The following is a 14,506-nucleotide window of genomic DNA, read 5'->3' on the forward strand; positions in this document are numbered from 1 at the left end:
AAACTGAATTTTCTCGTAAGGTGGCAGAGAGCTGGTGAAGACCTGTTCTGCCGCTCGGTGCTGCCCTTCAGCAGCAGCCCCTGGGCCACCCCGCTGCAAAGACAAGCCCTGCTCTGCGTTAAGATGATAAAATGACAAAACCCAAACTCAGTAGGAAAAAAAAAAAAAAAAAAAAAAAAGCTGAAGTAAACAAACAGGAATAATAACTGAAGAGAAGCTCTTTAGATTAAAAATTAACGGCAGCTAGCTAACGGGCACTAGAACATTGCTGCAGGGCTCCCACATACCTGTGTGGGGACTTGCTCAAACGGGGAGGATGCAGAGGATGGATGCAAGAAGGCACTGGGGAGATATCACAGTATTGGAGAAGCAGATGCATAAAAAGGGAAGATTTTGATTAAAAAAAAAAATAAAATAAAAAAATAGAATCCACCAACCCTCAAAACCTCTGGTGCTGACTCTACGTGACAAATTTTGAATTCACCAAAATGGACCCGTTTTCTTTACATTTCAGTTGAACCAGGGTTCTACCCTGCCAAAAATATCAACAGTAAACAGTTAGAAGGGAAAATTCCACATATATTAAAAAAGAGATAAATATTTAAAAGAACAAAGTAAATATAATTTCTTAATTCCCACTGAGGGAAATGTGTATAAGAGAAACAGAAGTGTGTCTACCAAGGAGAATATCTGATTTATTCTAAGAAATGAAAATGCCTGTATTTCCAGCACAGCACTTGCCTTCCCCATATAAGCTTCCTAAAAGACCAAGAGCTGCCCCTAACCTGCCCCAGCAACATGCCTGTGACTGTCATTTACCGTTCTGTTCTGATTTTTAAAATTAGCAGGACACTACCAATTGAACCGCACACATTTTTGTCCCAGCCAAATGGGCTTTAGTGTTGCTAATACAGAAACACTTCACCGTGTAGAATGGAAAGAGGAAAAAGAACATTTTTTCGCCAGATTTCATTTTTCATCAGCACTTTGTGTTAGCTGACCCAGGATGGCCAGGTATGTACGACAATGTCCGTGTATATTTATTGAGGACATCAGCAGGAGAGAAAAAAACCCACAGCTTTAAGCCTGAAAAACATAACTGGAAATGTTTCTATTAATGAGAGAGGGTGAGTGACAGGCCTTGGTCTATGAAATTATTGTAATCTGATTCTTGAGCCTGATTAGATTTTGAGTAGATGCCTTCTTTTAAGCCATGACCAGGCAGCAGACTGTGGTTTCAGGGTTGGGTATTTTCAGCGTGGGCAGATGCATCCATCCTGAAGGATGCAGGCAACGGAGCAGGAATCCTGCCACCTCCCTGCTTGGGAAGCTACAAAGCCCATTTGGCAACACTGAACCTTTTCAGATCGACAAGCTGACATCATTTCTTCCAAAGTCTCCACGGAAAGAGCCAAGAAGCTCTCCTGCAGTCGCTGCCCGCAGAGCCTGGACTACAGGAGCACGGCCACCGTCCTCCAACAGCGGTAGGTAAGGCTTTGACCACTGGCCGGAGGCTACCGGCTACCTACCTCATACAGCATGACTTCTGCAAGGATCTCCAGGCAAAGAATTAGAGCATAAAATCATATTATCACTCCTGACTTGTGCACGTTGGAGGCTTATAGGTTTGTTTGGCAGAAGCTGTCCTTTTGGCGGGGGCGGGCGGCAGCGTTACAGCACTAACTGATGGACACGGTGATGTTAGGAGGAATCCTTGGGCCATGTTTGATTCACTTCTGGGTTATAGTTTTGCTTGGAAATGAGCATAAAATGAATTGACACACGCCTCAAATGAGTCAAAATCTTACTTTTTGGTATTTCTGCCAGGGACCTGCTTTTGTCCCCAAGTTATGATTACTGAGTTCCATAGGCAGCCCCCTTAAACTGAGTGTGAAGAGCTGGTGCTACAGGAAAGACAGGATGGTCTCTTATAGCTTTAGAACTTACTAAGGTAATGAAAATATTCATTTCAACTGTCCTGGCACACATCTCATTGAGAAAAAAAAAAAAAAAAAAAAATGAATTGTTTTCAACTCACCAGTTAATCGCCCAGTAGTTTAGGAAGACTATTCTTCTGAAATATTTTAAACAGGTAGATTATTCTCAATTCCTACGTTTCTACCTCCACACTTGCCAATGAGTTTTCCTAATATGTCTATGTCATTGTACTCATCTGAGAGCTAGGACCAAAAACTGAACTGGTCAGCTGGAACTCACCCAAATAACCCAAAGCCCAAACCAACTTCTAGCAGTTATCAGCTAGAACAGCAAGAAGGAGCAAATGGTTTTGGAAAAAAAAAAAACCAAGTAACTATTGCGAGCAAGAGTTCACTAATGCCCAGCATCCCCTGGCCGCTACTAGGGACAATCCAGCCACAGTGACTCCAGTGTCTGGCACAACAGCTACAGGTTCCTGGAAAATGGGAGAGGAAAACTGCTGAATTCAAAGCATTTGTAAAGAAAAATACAACCCGCAGCTCCTGCACGTCTCTCCACCAGTCTGGACACTGGTCAATCATTCCACAACGGGCAACCGTGCAATGAGGAACACAACTGACATTAGAGGCATTGCCATGTCTTCCAGCCAAAAGACACCCAGTTCAGCTCATGAAATTGCACTGATTTACTTGCTTGGGAAGTTGCCTTCACACTGTCCAAAACCATTGTAGAGTGAAAACAGTTCACTGGCACTTTGGGATTGTGCAGGTAAAAAGAGTGCAATGAATCTGTTTTCAAACAAGTTTTCTAAAACAGGATTTTTGCTTGTTGCTTTACATGAATCCCACAGAGTTTCTACCAAAAACCCCAACTAAAATGGCAAGCTGCAAACAATATACAATTCTGTCCCTTAGTTCAGTGCAAAACACCTTCCCTAATAAAAAAGGATTAACGAAGCTATAAAACTCGAAATGGCAGAACACTGTTTAATTCAACTAACAGGGCCAGGGAGAAGAACATGATACTCTGCAATTTAAAGTGTCTGCAATTTATTTTAAGGTGATGCCCTTGTGGAAAAAGCATCCCGGCTTTCACAAAAGGCTGGATGGTGACTCTGATAGGACCTCAGCTCAACGCTGTACAGACCCCAGCACTACTTCATATGGTGCCAAGGGCACAGACGAAACACCGAGGCAGAAATTGCTGAAGAGGCTTCCAGCAAGGATGTTCCCACGAAGCTGCACGAGGAATCGCACAGCTCCTACCGGGGATGGATACAGAAGGAACGATTTGGTGTCCAGCTCCTCAGAGTCAGATTTCCTAAGGCGTGGGGGGAAGGAAGGCAGGAGATGGGAGATCCTCTGGCAGACTGAGCGGACACCCCCAGCTAGACTGCGGACACGGGTGGGTACGTGCATGCCCCCAGGTTTGCTCAGAGTGTGCTCTGCTCTGTCTTTAATTCAGCAACACCATGAGGCTCCAAAGAAAGGGAAAGCCGTGGTCATGCTGGGAGCTAACAATTATAACCTACATAATTATGAGCTGATTGGCTTGACGTTGCTCTTGGCCAGAAGCACTGAAAATGTGACGCAAGACTGGGTAGGTAAATAATTAAAGAACGGCTCGTTAATTACTGCAATATTTTATGGTGGAAAAGTTCCACGAAACGGAACAACACAAAATCAATATTCAAAACCATTTTTGCTCAATGGTAGGATCAGAAGTTAGTTGGTAAAAGTAACTACATCAACTTATTGTCATTGGTAGCTTTGTTTACTACTACCCAGTGTTATGATTATTAATTTAAATAGTATCTCACAAATTATATATGGCATTGTCAAGGCAGCACCATAAACTACGGACAGACAGATTTCATCATGTAACTTAAGCAAGGAATCATGCAAGGATGTTTATCTGGCCCCTTCAAACATACTGATTAAGCAGCTGCAAGAATTTAACACGGATGAAACAAAATACTGTTTCTCTGAGTTAAAAAAACCTCTTTGGACAGCAACTTTTGCGAACATTTCGGCCTGAGGCAGCCACCAGCACAGCAAATTCCAGCCCAAGTGCTTAAAGGTTGCCAAAGTTATAAGCTGCCCAAAATAAAGTGTTATGCCAAGATTTGTCAGGTAACCTCAATTACAGGTAATCTTAATCCTAAACAGCTCCCCAGGGTCACAGAATATTGATAAACAACCCGCACTGTAGCACCAGCCCTTCCGACAGCAACGCAAGGGCTCGCTTCATCAATCTTGTGCATGCTGGGAACCCAGAAAATACAGAGTTTGACCTCCCAGTTCAACCTCGCCTGCCTTGAGGAGGGCCGAGAGGCTGCGGACAAGTGTCCCCAGGGTGGCCTGGGCTGGAGGGAGCCAGGATGGGACCCCGGGAGGGTTCAGATCTGCCCCACGAGGAGCCCCCCTCGCCAGCAGCAGTCTCTTTGGGGACAGGGACCCTGCCAGCCTCCTCCTCCAGCACTCAACTCCTTCCTCCACCTGCATGGAGGCTTCTCAACCGTCCGTGCCATTCATGACGTTTTCTGCCTTTTTTTTTTTTTTTTTTTTTAATTTGCTTTCAGCCTTGGCAGGGTTTTAACACCACACTGCCTGAAATGTTTATCTTGGTGCTCTTCGGATATGATATGCACTATCAACCGCCGAATAAAATATATAGATAGGGAAGCTGTGAGTAACATGAACTCAACTTTGCTTTCCCACAAATACAATTTTGCTCGTATGTTCTTATTTGTCTTTAAGACAGCAGCAGGTTAAATCTGCCGCAGATTGGCCCACCTGATATGAATTAACCCCCTTTTCCACACGTGATTTATTTTGCTTTCATCTTCTCAAATCTGGCTCGAAATACAAATGCAGTAAAAACAGGTTTTGCAAAATCTAGGACCAGTATAAATCTTTTAATCCAGGCTGCTTTTAATACTGTACTGAAAACCTTTCTCTTAGCATACCAATGTTTCTCTGCAGCCCCTGCAACATGAGCACTGCAGTACACCACTGCTACATGAAAACCTGGAAATATAACCACCTAAAAATGGGCTACAACAACTCCCATTATCCCAGCCAAAAGAAAAGCTCTCCACTGTCACCAGATTCCTGCCGCTGGGTTATTTATTTGGCTTTTTTCCCCCATGTGTGTGTCTAAGAAATGACCCGTTTCTTTTCTGTATTCACGTTCCCAGTGGAATATAAGCCTCCTTTTCAACCACTTTGTCATTTTCCTTCCACACATTTTCAGTTCCCCAGTGCTTGAACTTCATCTGTCCTGATGAGACTCGGGACCAGAATACAGCTGCTCCTCTTTCCTGAGAGCAGTTTCAACTCCACGTGTCAAAGAATCTATTTACTAAATACGTCGGGTTTAACCTTAAAAGACTGAGGAAGACATGAAAGTAAAAGAGTTACTTTCAGCATCCTTAACCCAACCATACAGCATAAAGTAGCATAATGGTATAAACTAAAAATGAGCAAGACACACGGAGGGATGCGAGAGAGAGTACATAATAAAACCATTTTAGTACTAATTTTCAGTTATGCAGCTTACTTTGGCATGGTAATAAATCACAGAAAGCCACTCAGATTGCCCCAGTCTTGGCAAAATAATTGCCTTAGAATAGGTTTCCACAGTCTTGGGTCCAAAGCATGATGAACAGTAAATTGAACTGCATTTACTCATTTGAGGAAGACGACTGTTTCTCTGGTTTCCTTTGGAGCCACCTTTTGTATTAAACTCTAAAGATTTGGAGAAGTCAGTGGCTGTGGAAGTGCCTCCGCGCAGGCTCTGAGTGGTAAGTCAGCCAAAGGCTTGATTACATTTTGAAAGAAGCAGAGCCGTCAGTCACTGGGGTGCTCGCTGTGCTCCCACCACATCTGTGCCGTGTGCCACTGGCCTGATGAAATCCCTGCCAACATGATGCCATTCAACTAAGCCCGGAAGAGAAAAAAAAATTTAAAAACAAACAAAACAAAACAAAACAAAACAAAACCAACACATGAAAGCAGGCCCACATTTTTTCCTATGAAACCAAATTTTACTGAAAAACACTCAGGAACTGAATCGAATTTTTTCCTTTACTCCCAGGACAGATGTGCATGGAGGGTCTACCCTGACATCCAGGACCTGTGCAGGACAGGGTCTGGGAGAGGTGCTCTGCAGCTCATCCATTAAATCCTTGCACTTTCTGCTGGTAGCAGTGGAACTGATAACAACTCCCATTTTCCTAAATAATGACAAGGTTCAGGGAGCTGCCAGGCTGCCAGCAACCCTGAAAGTAAAACCTCATTTAGATTAACTGTAGCTGGACCCAAGTCAATTAAACACAAACAAAATCCCAACTAAGGTAGGGGATCTTTCCTTCTAAGATAGCTTTCCTCTACGTATTCTGAATTTCTTTTGCTGGTTTCTTTTCCCATCGTTCCTTTTCAAGGAGGAGATGGGAGGGATTTTGAGCTGAAATGGGGCTACTGCTCGGACATCCTTAGGGAGGGCGAGGCTGCTCGTGCTGACCTCTGGAGACAGCCCACACAGGGCAGGTGGCTGGACACCCCTTTCAGCTGGTGCAGAGGGACGGAAGCTTCCTGACCCACTGCAGGCCTTGGGAGGAGATGGTTCGCTTAATAGAGATGCTTTTTTTCTCACCCCAGTGATTCTAAAAAGTGCCTGGACAACCAGGTCCAGGGATGGGGAACCTACAGCTGATGTGACTCCAGCGACCAGGGGATCTCAGCTTGGGCACAACATCTGCTGCAGGCACGGGGTGTTGCAGGATCAGGCAGCTGAGTCTTCAGGTGATGGTAGCTCATTTCTGCTAGAGGAAGAATCAAGTCTTGCCTGTCTAAACACCCAATTTGACATTCAGATCCAAGATGCTAAAGATAAAAGACATATAAAGTTTGTCTCAATCCAGAGCATTAATTACACAACATGGGTAGATCATGGCAGGGGCTGCACATCCTCCCTGGGTCTGTGATCTTGTGTACTAACTTCACAAAGCCCTTTGCTTTTTGAGAAAAGGAAGAGATTTCAACACCCCTCTGTACTTGGGCAGCTTGAAGTTACTTGAGACTGTGGTCTGCCCACCCCAGTCTCTGAGCTTGCTGAGCATACCAAAAGAGAAGAGGAAATGCAAGCCTTATTGCAAACTTTAACTAGAAGAAATTTACTGCCTGACGACTCTCTCAGACCTCTCTAAAAGCATACTGACAGATGCCTGCCCAGAAGGGATATTTACATTTTTCACGTAAAAATCTTTATCCTCAAACCACTGAAGTAAGCTCAATCTCCTAGCTTGTTTCCAACCTCCCTGGAATCCAAACCAGATGCCTTAAGCCACGACTCTGCTTCCAAGGCTTTATCTCTTTGGCAGCTCGTTAGCCAAAGCAGGAGCAGCGCTCCCCGACGACACGCAAGCCTGCAGCCCGCTCAGCCCATCGCCTCGGCACGCCAGGACACCGCCAAGCCTACCTGTCACGAGGAAGCTGCACCGGCCCGCGCCCGCTTCGTTGATGATGTTGCAGTTGTAGATGCCGTAGCTGTCTCGGGAGAGGCTGCCGACGGTGTACTCGGTGGAATCCTGCACGTCGAACTGGCCGGTGCGCAGCAGCTTGCCGCCCAGGCGCCACTCGTAGGTGAGGACCCGGGTGGGATATGCCCTCAGGACCCGGCAGCTCATGGTGATGCTCCGGCCCTGGCCTTGCCGAATCTCCAGGAAGGTGGGCTCCACGGCGGGGGGGTCTGCGGGAGACGGGAAGGGAGAGCAGGAGATTCGTGAGCGAATCAGCGCAAGACGGAGTTAACCAGCCGCTGCTGAAACCCGGCATCCACGAGAGGAGAACTCCGTGGCGGTAAGCCTACAGCCCTGGACAATCACCGATCAGCTAATTACAGACATGTACACACGCAAAGCAGCGCACCCTGCTCATCGACGTTTTCTGCAGGGGACTTAAAGGCACTGTGCATCCTCGCCGACGTTATCGCTCGCGAGGCAGCGAGAGGTCCCGTGCAAGGCCGGGCGGCTCAGCCCCCCCGAGCCTCACCCAGGAACCACCAACTCCGACACACAGGACTTTCCAGAAAAGCAAGGGGGGGAGAAAAAGAGGTCAAAACCTTGTCTCGGTTTAGATAACGCGCACAAGGCAACAGCGACCCTGGCACAGAGTTGAGGCAGCGATTCTGCGTTCGGTGGGGGACCTAACTTTGCAGCGGCAGAAGACGGACTGATGAGGCAGCACAGAGACCCCTCCACACCCCGTCCTGGCAGCTGCCTTCAGGCTTCAAAAAAATATATAATCATACGTTAATCTTTTCCATCCACTCAGGTGGTAATTTTGATATTTCAGGAAGCACAGAATGGGCCATTTTCCTATAACTTGAATTAAACTGCATTTTAAATAATTTAGATTTGCAGCTACAAACTCTGACAGACTTTTGATTCCAGCAAAATACAAAATAAATAAAATATAGCCAACATACTGTGTGTGCAAAAGCCAAACTTCACCATCCCCTTTGCCTCTTGATAACTTAATCATTGCAGAAGAATAAGGGTAAACTGGACAGAATCATGTTGGCAGCCATCTCTCGTTGGCGCAGCCATTTAGATCAGGTAATGTGCATGAAAAACGTGCATGTGTTTGCAATTGGATGCAAAACAGTGAGTGACAAGACATTTTGGTTCTTTAAAAAAAAACACAGCTCACTTCTTAGCCCATGAGGAAGAAGAAATCCTGAAGGCCTCCTGAGCCAGTAAGATACATTAAATCTTTGCATCCATATTAAAAGAGCTGTCTTATAGACATAAACATTAAAAATGTAAAATCCCTGACAAGCTCTGCAAGAGAATGATCTTCACCAAGTCCACGCCATGCTCCTTTCAGAAGGAGCTTGCTTTCACCATTTTCTCTCCAGGAGCATCTTGTCCTCAGGTTCTTCATTGGTTGGTATCTCCATCACAGGTACCCATAACCTTCAGACTCAGAATATTTTATTTCCTACATAATGGCAGCTGTAAATTAGGAACCATACTTGCACATGTACTGCAGCTCACTATCTCTTGCTTAGACAACAATCCAGTTAAACACAGAGTAACTGAAATTAAGGTAAATTTGGAGACTGTCGTATTAAGACAACAATTCCTTAGAGCTCGTGACATCCAGCTACGGTATTTGTAGCTCACTGCAATAACCACCATTTATCTTGTATCATGATCCAAGTTTGGAAGTACTGGGAGAGGACAACCACGATTTGGCGGCAAGGTGAGCAGAGGGGCAGAAGTGGTGAATAGCTTCAGAGGTGGGATACAGGGCTCAGTGGTACCGGCTGATGAAACGGCAGATATTAACTCTGAGGACAACTGCCGCTGACTGAGATTCCCCACAAAATGACTGATGAAGAAGAGACGATGTGGAAACTGCCGATTCAAAACCCCATCCATCCCAGCCCGACCCTTCCTCTTTGTAGATTAAGTATCATATGGCTTTGTATAATTTTGAAGCCAGATTCTCAACTGGTACATGGGCCTTGTGGTACAGCCATAGATAACTGCAAATAAAAGACCAGAAATCCTAAATCCTCAATACCACAAGCCTTCTTTCCATTGGTAATATCCCCCACTTTTGTGTTATCGGAAAATTTCATCACAGCGTGACTATTCTTTGCACCCAAGCACAGAATAAAAATACAAAAGAAGATAAATTAATGAGAAATTCCACTAGTCTCTCTCTCCAGCCTAATGCTTGCCCTTTCAGCACAACCCAATAGTGGCTTCATCTGCCCTCACTGTACAATTTCTCCACCTTATTCTGCTTCACTAATAGTTTCCCAAGGCAGTAGCTTCACAGGGAATTGTTGGCTTAAAGATAAGAGTTATTATTGGGAAAGAAAATGTGCCAGATCTCAGCTTTCTCCCGAGAGAGAGCTGTTTAGGTAGTCAAACCTGATCTGCCTTTCACATATTCTCCTATTTTCCTATAACTACCCTGTCTCACAATTGTTCGTATTTTCCAAATACCTTCTAAATCATGATATATAAGAGATATCAGAGAATGTGCTAATCGAATTTACTGATATTTACTATCATCCATCCATTTCTCTGCCCTGAGAAGTAAGCCTTCCAGGTTTCCTTTCCATTTCATCCCTGATAATTCCACATCTATAACCTCTTCAGCCCTATTGCTTTTACCCTAACAGCCAGCACCAGAATATACTTTTAAATCCAGGTGAAATTATCACCAATCTTGAGCCGGATACAGATTAGCAGATAGAATAATACAGCATAAGGCTGCTCAAGGAGAATCTGGCTGAAGACCCTCCTGGCCCAGCATCCTCCACTGGTCCTGAGTGCCTGGGGGAGAGGGAGAGCACAGAGGGCACTGGGGAGCTTTGGGACAGGGACTTCCCGAAAGCTCTGCATGTGATGCATTAAATAGCCCCTAACATCATTTTGCTAACATTTTCTCCCATTACTTTTAAGCCTGTTTAATGTTTGAACATCCAAAACCTGCCTACAGTTTGCAGTAGTGTCCTCTTCTTTTGTTTGTTTTGCTGTTTTCATTTGACGCACCATATTCAGTGAACAATAATTCTCTGTTCACTTCTCCACGGCAGCTCTGCTTTAATGACTTTCAGCATATATTGGTATTCAGTCGCCTTTTTCTTCTTCCCCTGCTTTATTTACTTATAAGATACTTTAGCCTTATAAATAGCTTTTAAATGAAACTTTTCCCTGCCTTTAAGGTCAAAATCATCTTTAAAATACGGAATTTCCATCTATCCATGAACAGATGATACACAGTGACAGAAAAAGAAAATTAACTTTGGTTGCTCATTTCAGAGTTACACTTTCGCAGGTAATAACTTTAATGGAAAAGGAAAGGGATGATAAAAACTGCAATATATGATAGTAGCCAGAGCTAACAGTTTATTTTTCTGTTTTTTTGCTTTTACAAGATAGTGCCTTGGCAGCTAACGAAGGTACTAGTGTCTCGGGCATCTTCTGAGAGTAACAATGCTCAGAAGAAAACTTACTCCGTAGCTGTTTGGAACTTATATGTGTTTAACTCATTTGTATTAGCTCTTCCCCAAGGCTTTAGCAATTTGATTTAATTTACTTTGCTGTACTTACTCCTGTCTTTCATAATTCTAGTATTAGTTTTTGAAAAATATATAGAAAAGCCGCAAAGGGAGTACAGTTCATTCTCTTAAACAATTATCTTTGGGAAGCAAACAGTCTGAAGTTAAAGCAGGCTTTACATTAATGTTTAATGAATTTTTTAGCCTAAGTACATTCATGTCTTAAGGATTATAGAATGGAAAATGAAGACTCCCTAGCCATCAAGAGAAATGACAGCAAGGGTGCTGGATTGTTTTAAACAAGACAGCTGCTCTTCACCGTGTGGATCCTATTGTGGTCTTTATGGTAAGATTTGCTAAGGAGAAAACATGCCATTCAGTGAATTTATGTGGCCTTGAGGAGAGACTTTACCTGCTGATTTGGTTTCTCCAATTTGCATTCTAGCCTCCTTAGCAAATTAAATCTCCCAGCTCTAGCAAGAGGAATAAATACGAAAAACTGCTGCTTCTGCTTCAGTTTCTATTGTATCTGTGGCCACTTTTTATTTGACTCACCCAACAGGAATGTTGTTCTAACAACAATCCAGGTCAGCTACAGAGAAGGAGCAACTTTAAATACTCCCGGGGTAGGATTCGCACCACAGAAAACCAGCCCAGTAAATGATCAATCTGGTCAAGAGACACCTTCTTACCGGGGGGCCGAGGGAGGAGGCGGGCAGGGGACCACCCGGGATGGGCCGGGCAATGCGGGAGGTGGGACTCGCACCCCCACAGCCGGGAACGGTGCGAAACCACCGCGGACTTAACATGCCAGCGACGCCGAGACAATTTAAGCAAGCACTGTTTCCAGTATCTGATTGAAACATAAAATAAATTATTTTATTGCCTGAGGGATGCGCAGTGAAAAGTGAGAGTCATTCTAGCTTAAAAAGGCAGCCTTTCTTCTTTGTTTTTTTTTTTTTTAAAAAAGCCATTGAGGGCATGTTTGCCTGTGAGGGAAAGTTACTTGCTAGGATTTGTATCCTGCCTGGTAATGAAGGCTTGGGCTAGGCAGTCTTTTTTTTTTTTTTTTTTTTTTTTTTTAATTGAATGTCTACGCCTGTGCCTCTGATATATCATGCCCAGGCTCTGAAGATTACTCTCAGGAAAACTGTGTGTCATTTCTTCAACTTCCAGCAGAGGCAGCACTTCATCTCTCAGGCCACATCAGTCAGTATTTTATAAGTTACAAAGTAGGTATTACATATTATGTTGCTGGCAATGGGGGTTGTGTGCTTTTATAACAAAAAATGACTCATTAATACATATGTTTAAATATACCAGAATTAGATGCATGCAAGTCTTCTGCCTGGTATGTGCTTGTATAGATCAGTAGAGTCAACAAAACATATATGTCTACTCAAATATTTTAATGGCTTTTACCTTCCTCCAATACCATTTGTTCTGAACCGAGAAATAAAGGAAGTCTCTGCACTTTTGTTTGATATACAGCTCTGCAGACTTCCTCGGACAAGCTGCTCAGAGAAGCCGCACTGCCAGAGTCCTTGTAGCAGACAGTCAGTGGATTTGACAGGAAAGCTGGTTTCCCTTTTTTTTTTTTTTTTTTTTTTTCCCCCAATTGCAACGAGGTACCTTAGCAAAAGCTTTTTTTAAAAAACCCCAAGCTCCCACAGATCAAGGGGCACAGGTGTGGCTGGGGGGGCTGTTTTTCTGTATTACTAAGAGACGTGAAGGCAGGAGGTAGAGGGAAAGAGGAGCTGCTGAGGTCCCTGTACGTGGGATGCCGGCTCCCAGGGAGACGTGCCGCTCACCCTCACGGGCAGCACGGCAGGCTGCAGTGCTGGGGATTTCAATCTGAATCTGGCTAAGAGCAGCTGCAGAAGAATACTGCAATCCCAAGTAAATCGGTAATAAAACCCGCGCACGTAATTAATTCATCAGTTGCAAAGGAAAACCCAGCTCCTAATGAAGCCCAATATAATGGCGCCTCGTCAAGTGGTGCCCTTCGGGAAGCAGATCTTGGAGCCGCTGTGGCTGTTTCCCTGCAAACAGCTCCCTGTTCATTCATGGCGCAAGCAGCCGGCAACGTCCAGAGCTGACTGAAAGGAAGAGACCCAGCAAAGCTATCACGCAGCAGGTTTAAGGCAAATGTCAGGAGCTACTCCTTTAGATAAAGCTCTGCAGCCATTCGGACAACCCATTGACATTTTTTGTTCTGGAGGTTAAAGTCAGAACAGAGTCAGACCCGGCCGGGCACGATACACCTACGAGCGGCTGTTAAAACTGGTGGTGGGAACACAGCCTCCAGCAGATCACTGGATGCTGAAACATGCTGGGGAAAGATCTCTCTATTCATCTGCACTGCAGGACTCATTACGGTGCTGGCAAAGCCTTACACGATTTCCACCCCTCCGCAGTCGTTATTCCCATGTCTTTCCGTCCTCCAGCTGTTCTTTCCGGGTGCCTCTAGCTATTCTGAGGATTATTTTCGTACGCAATTGAAAACTGAAATGAAATGGCACTTTAAGCTTTCCAGGCCCTGGCTTGGTTTTATTTAACGCAGCAGAAAACAAAACATCACCAAAAAATAAATTCAAATCAGCTTCCCGGCTACCGTGGAGAAGCAGCCAGACTGACGGCAAGGGCTGAAGAGCTTACCCGCTCCAACAGTGCTCCCTTTCGAGGGATTTGTATAAATACTCAACCGGGGCCATTAAACTGCCTCTCGACCCAGCTCTGCTAAAACAAACTACCCGCTAAAACCCCTCTGATGGCAAAGGATGCGCCAAGCAGCGTGGCTGGGAGCAGACGGCAGCTCTGCCCGCAGCATCCACCCCTGCCAGCCCCCTTTTACCGCACTGAACCCCCCCCAAAACCCAGCGCCCTTTCCCCGGGGAGGCACGGCAAGGAGGAACACCTTCGCTTGCCCGTCTGCTCTGCTAGGAGCCGCTGGAGAGCTGCCTCTGCCCCAGGCTCTGCAAAGACTCTACGGGCCCGTCCCCTCTCAGTGCCGTACAAAACCACTCTCAGATAGGAGAACGGTGGAAGCACTGCGCAAGTCTCGACAGTTAAATTATTTAGTCTTTACAACTCTCAAGTGGATTTACAGCTGCTGTTATCCCTTTATATAGGCGGGGCATGATCTCCACGAAAATGCCTCCAACAACTTCCAGAAGGAGCTGGATAACAAGGCATCCCAACCCCAGTCTGTCTATCTTTTCGAAGATAAATGAACACTGTATTTCTCTAGATAAATAAAAATCAAATACGCGCACGTTTGAAATAATAGTAATAAGCCCCATAAACTATAAACAGCATTACATTTTAAAGATAACTGGTGTGGGGTGTGGTGGCAGAACTGAGATTACAGGACATGATATTCCTTTGGTTGCCACAGAGGCCTGAGGAAAGCAAAAGCACATATATGTAAGTAAGTGAAAAAAAGGAAAGCATAGGCTCTAGGCTCTCTTTTGTGAAGAAGTTG

At 44.8% G+C, this 14,506-nt stretch overlaps 1 protein-coding gene across 1 annotated transcript in view; it reads right to left on the reverse strand.

Moving 5' to 3' along the window:
* Positions 1 to 14,506, reverse strand: part of MDGA2 (MAM domain containing glycosylphosphatidylinositol anchor 2) — a gene marked incomplete at its 5' end in the record, with an annotated part of 393,304 nt that overhangs the window by 77,951 nt on the left and 300,847 nt on the right. The window contains one exon of the mRNA XM_042799013.1: positions 7,420 to 7,689. Coding sequence (XP_042654947.1) covers positions 7,420 to 7,689 — 270 coding nt within the window. The remainder of the gene's footprint in view (positions 1 to 7,419; positions 7,690 to 14,506) is intronic.

Source organism: Tyto alba, unplaced genomic scaffold (assembly GCF_018691265.1).
Source record: "Tyto alba isolate M040663 unplaced genomic scaffold, T.alba_DEE_v4.0 Super-Scaffold_29, whole genome shotgun sequence".
In the NCBI taxonomy this organism is placed as follows: domain Eukaryota; kingdom Metazoa; phylum Chordata; class Aves; order Strigiformes; family Tytonidae; genus Tyto; species Tyto alba.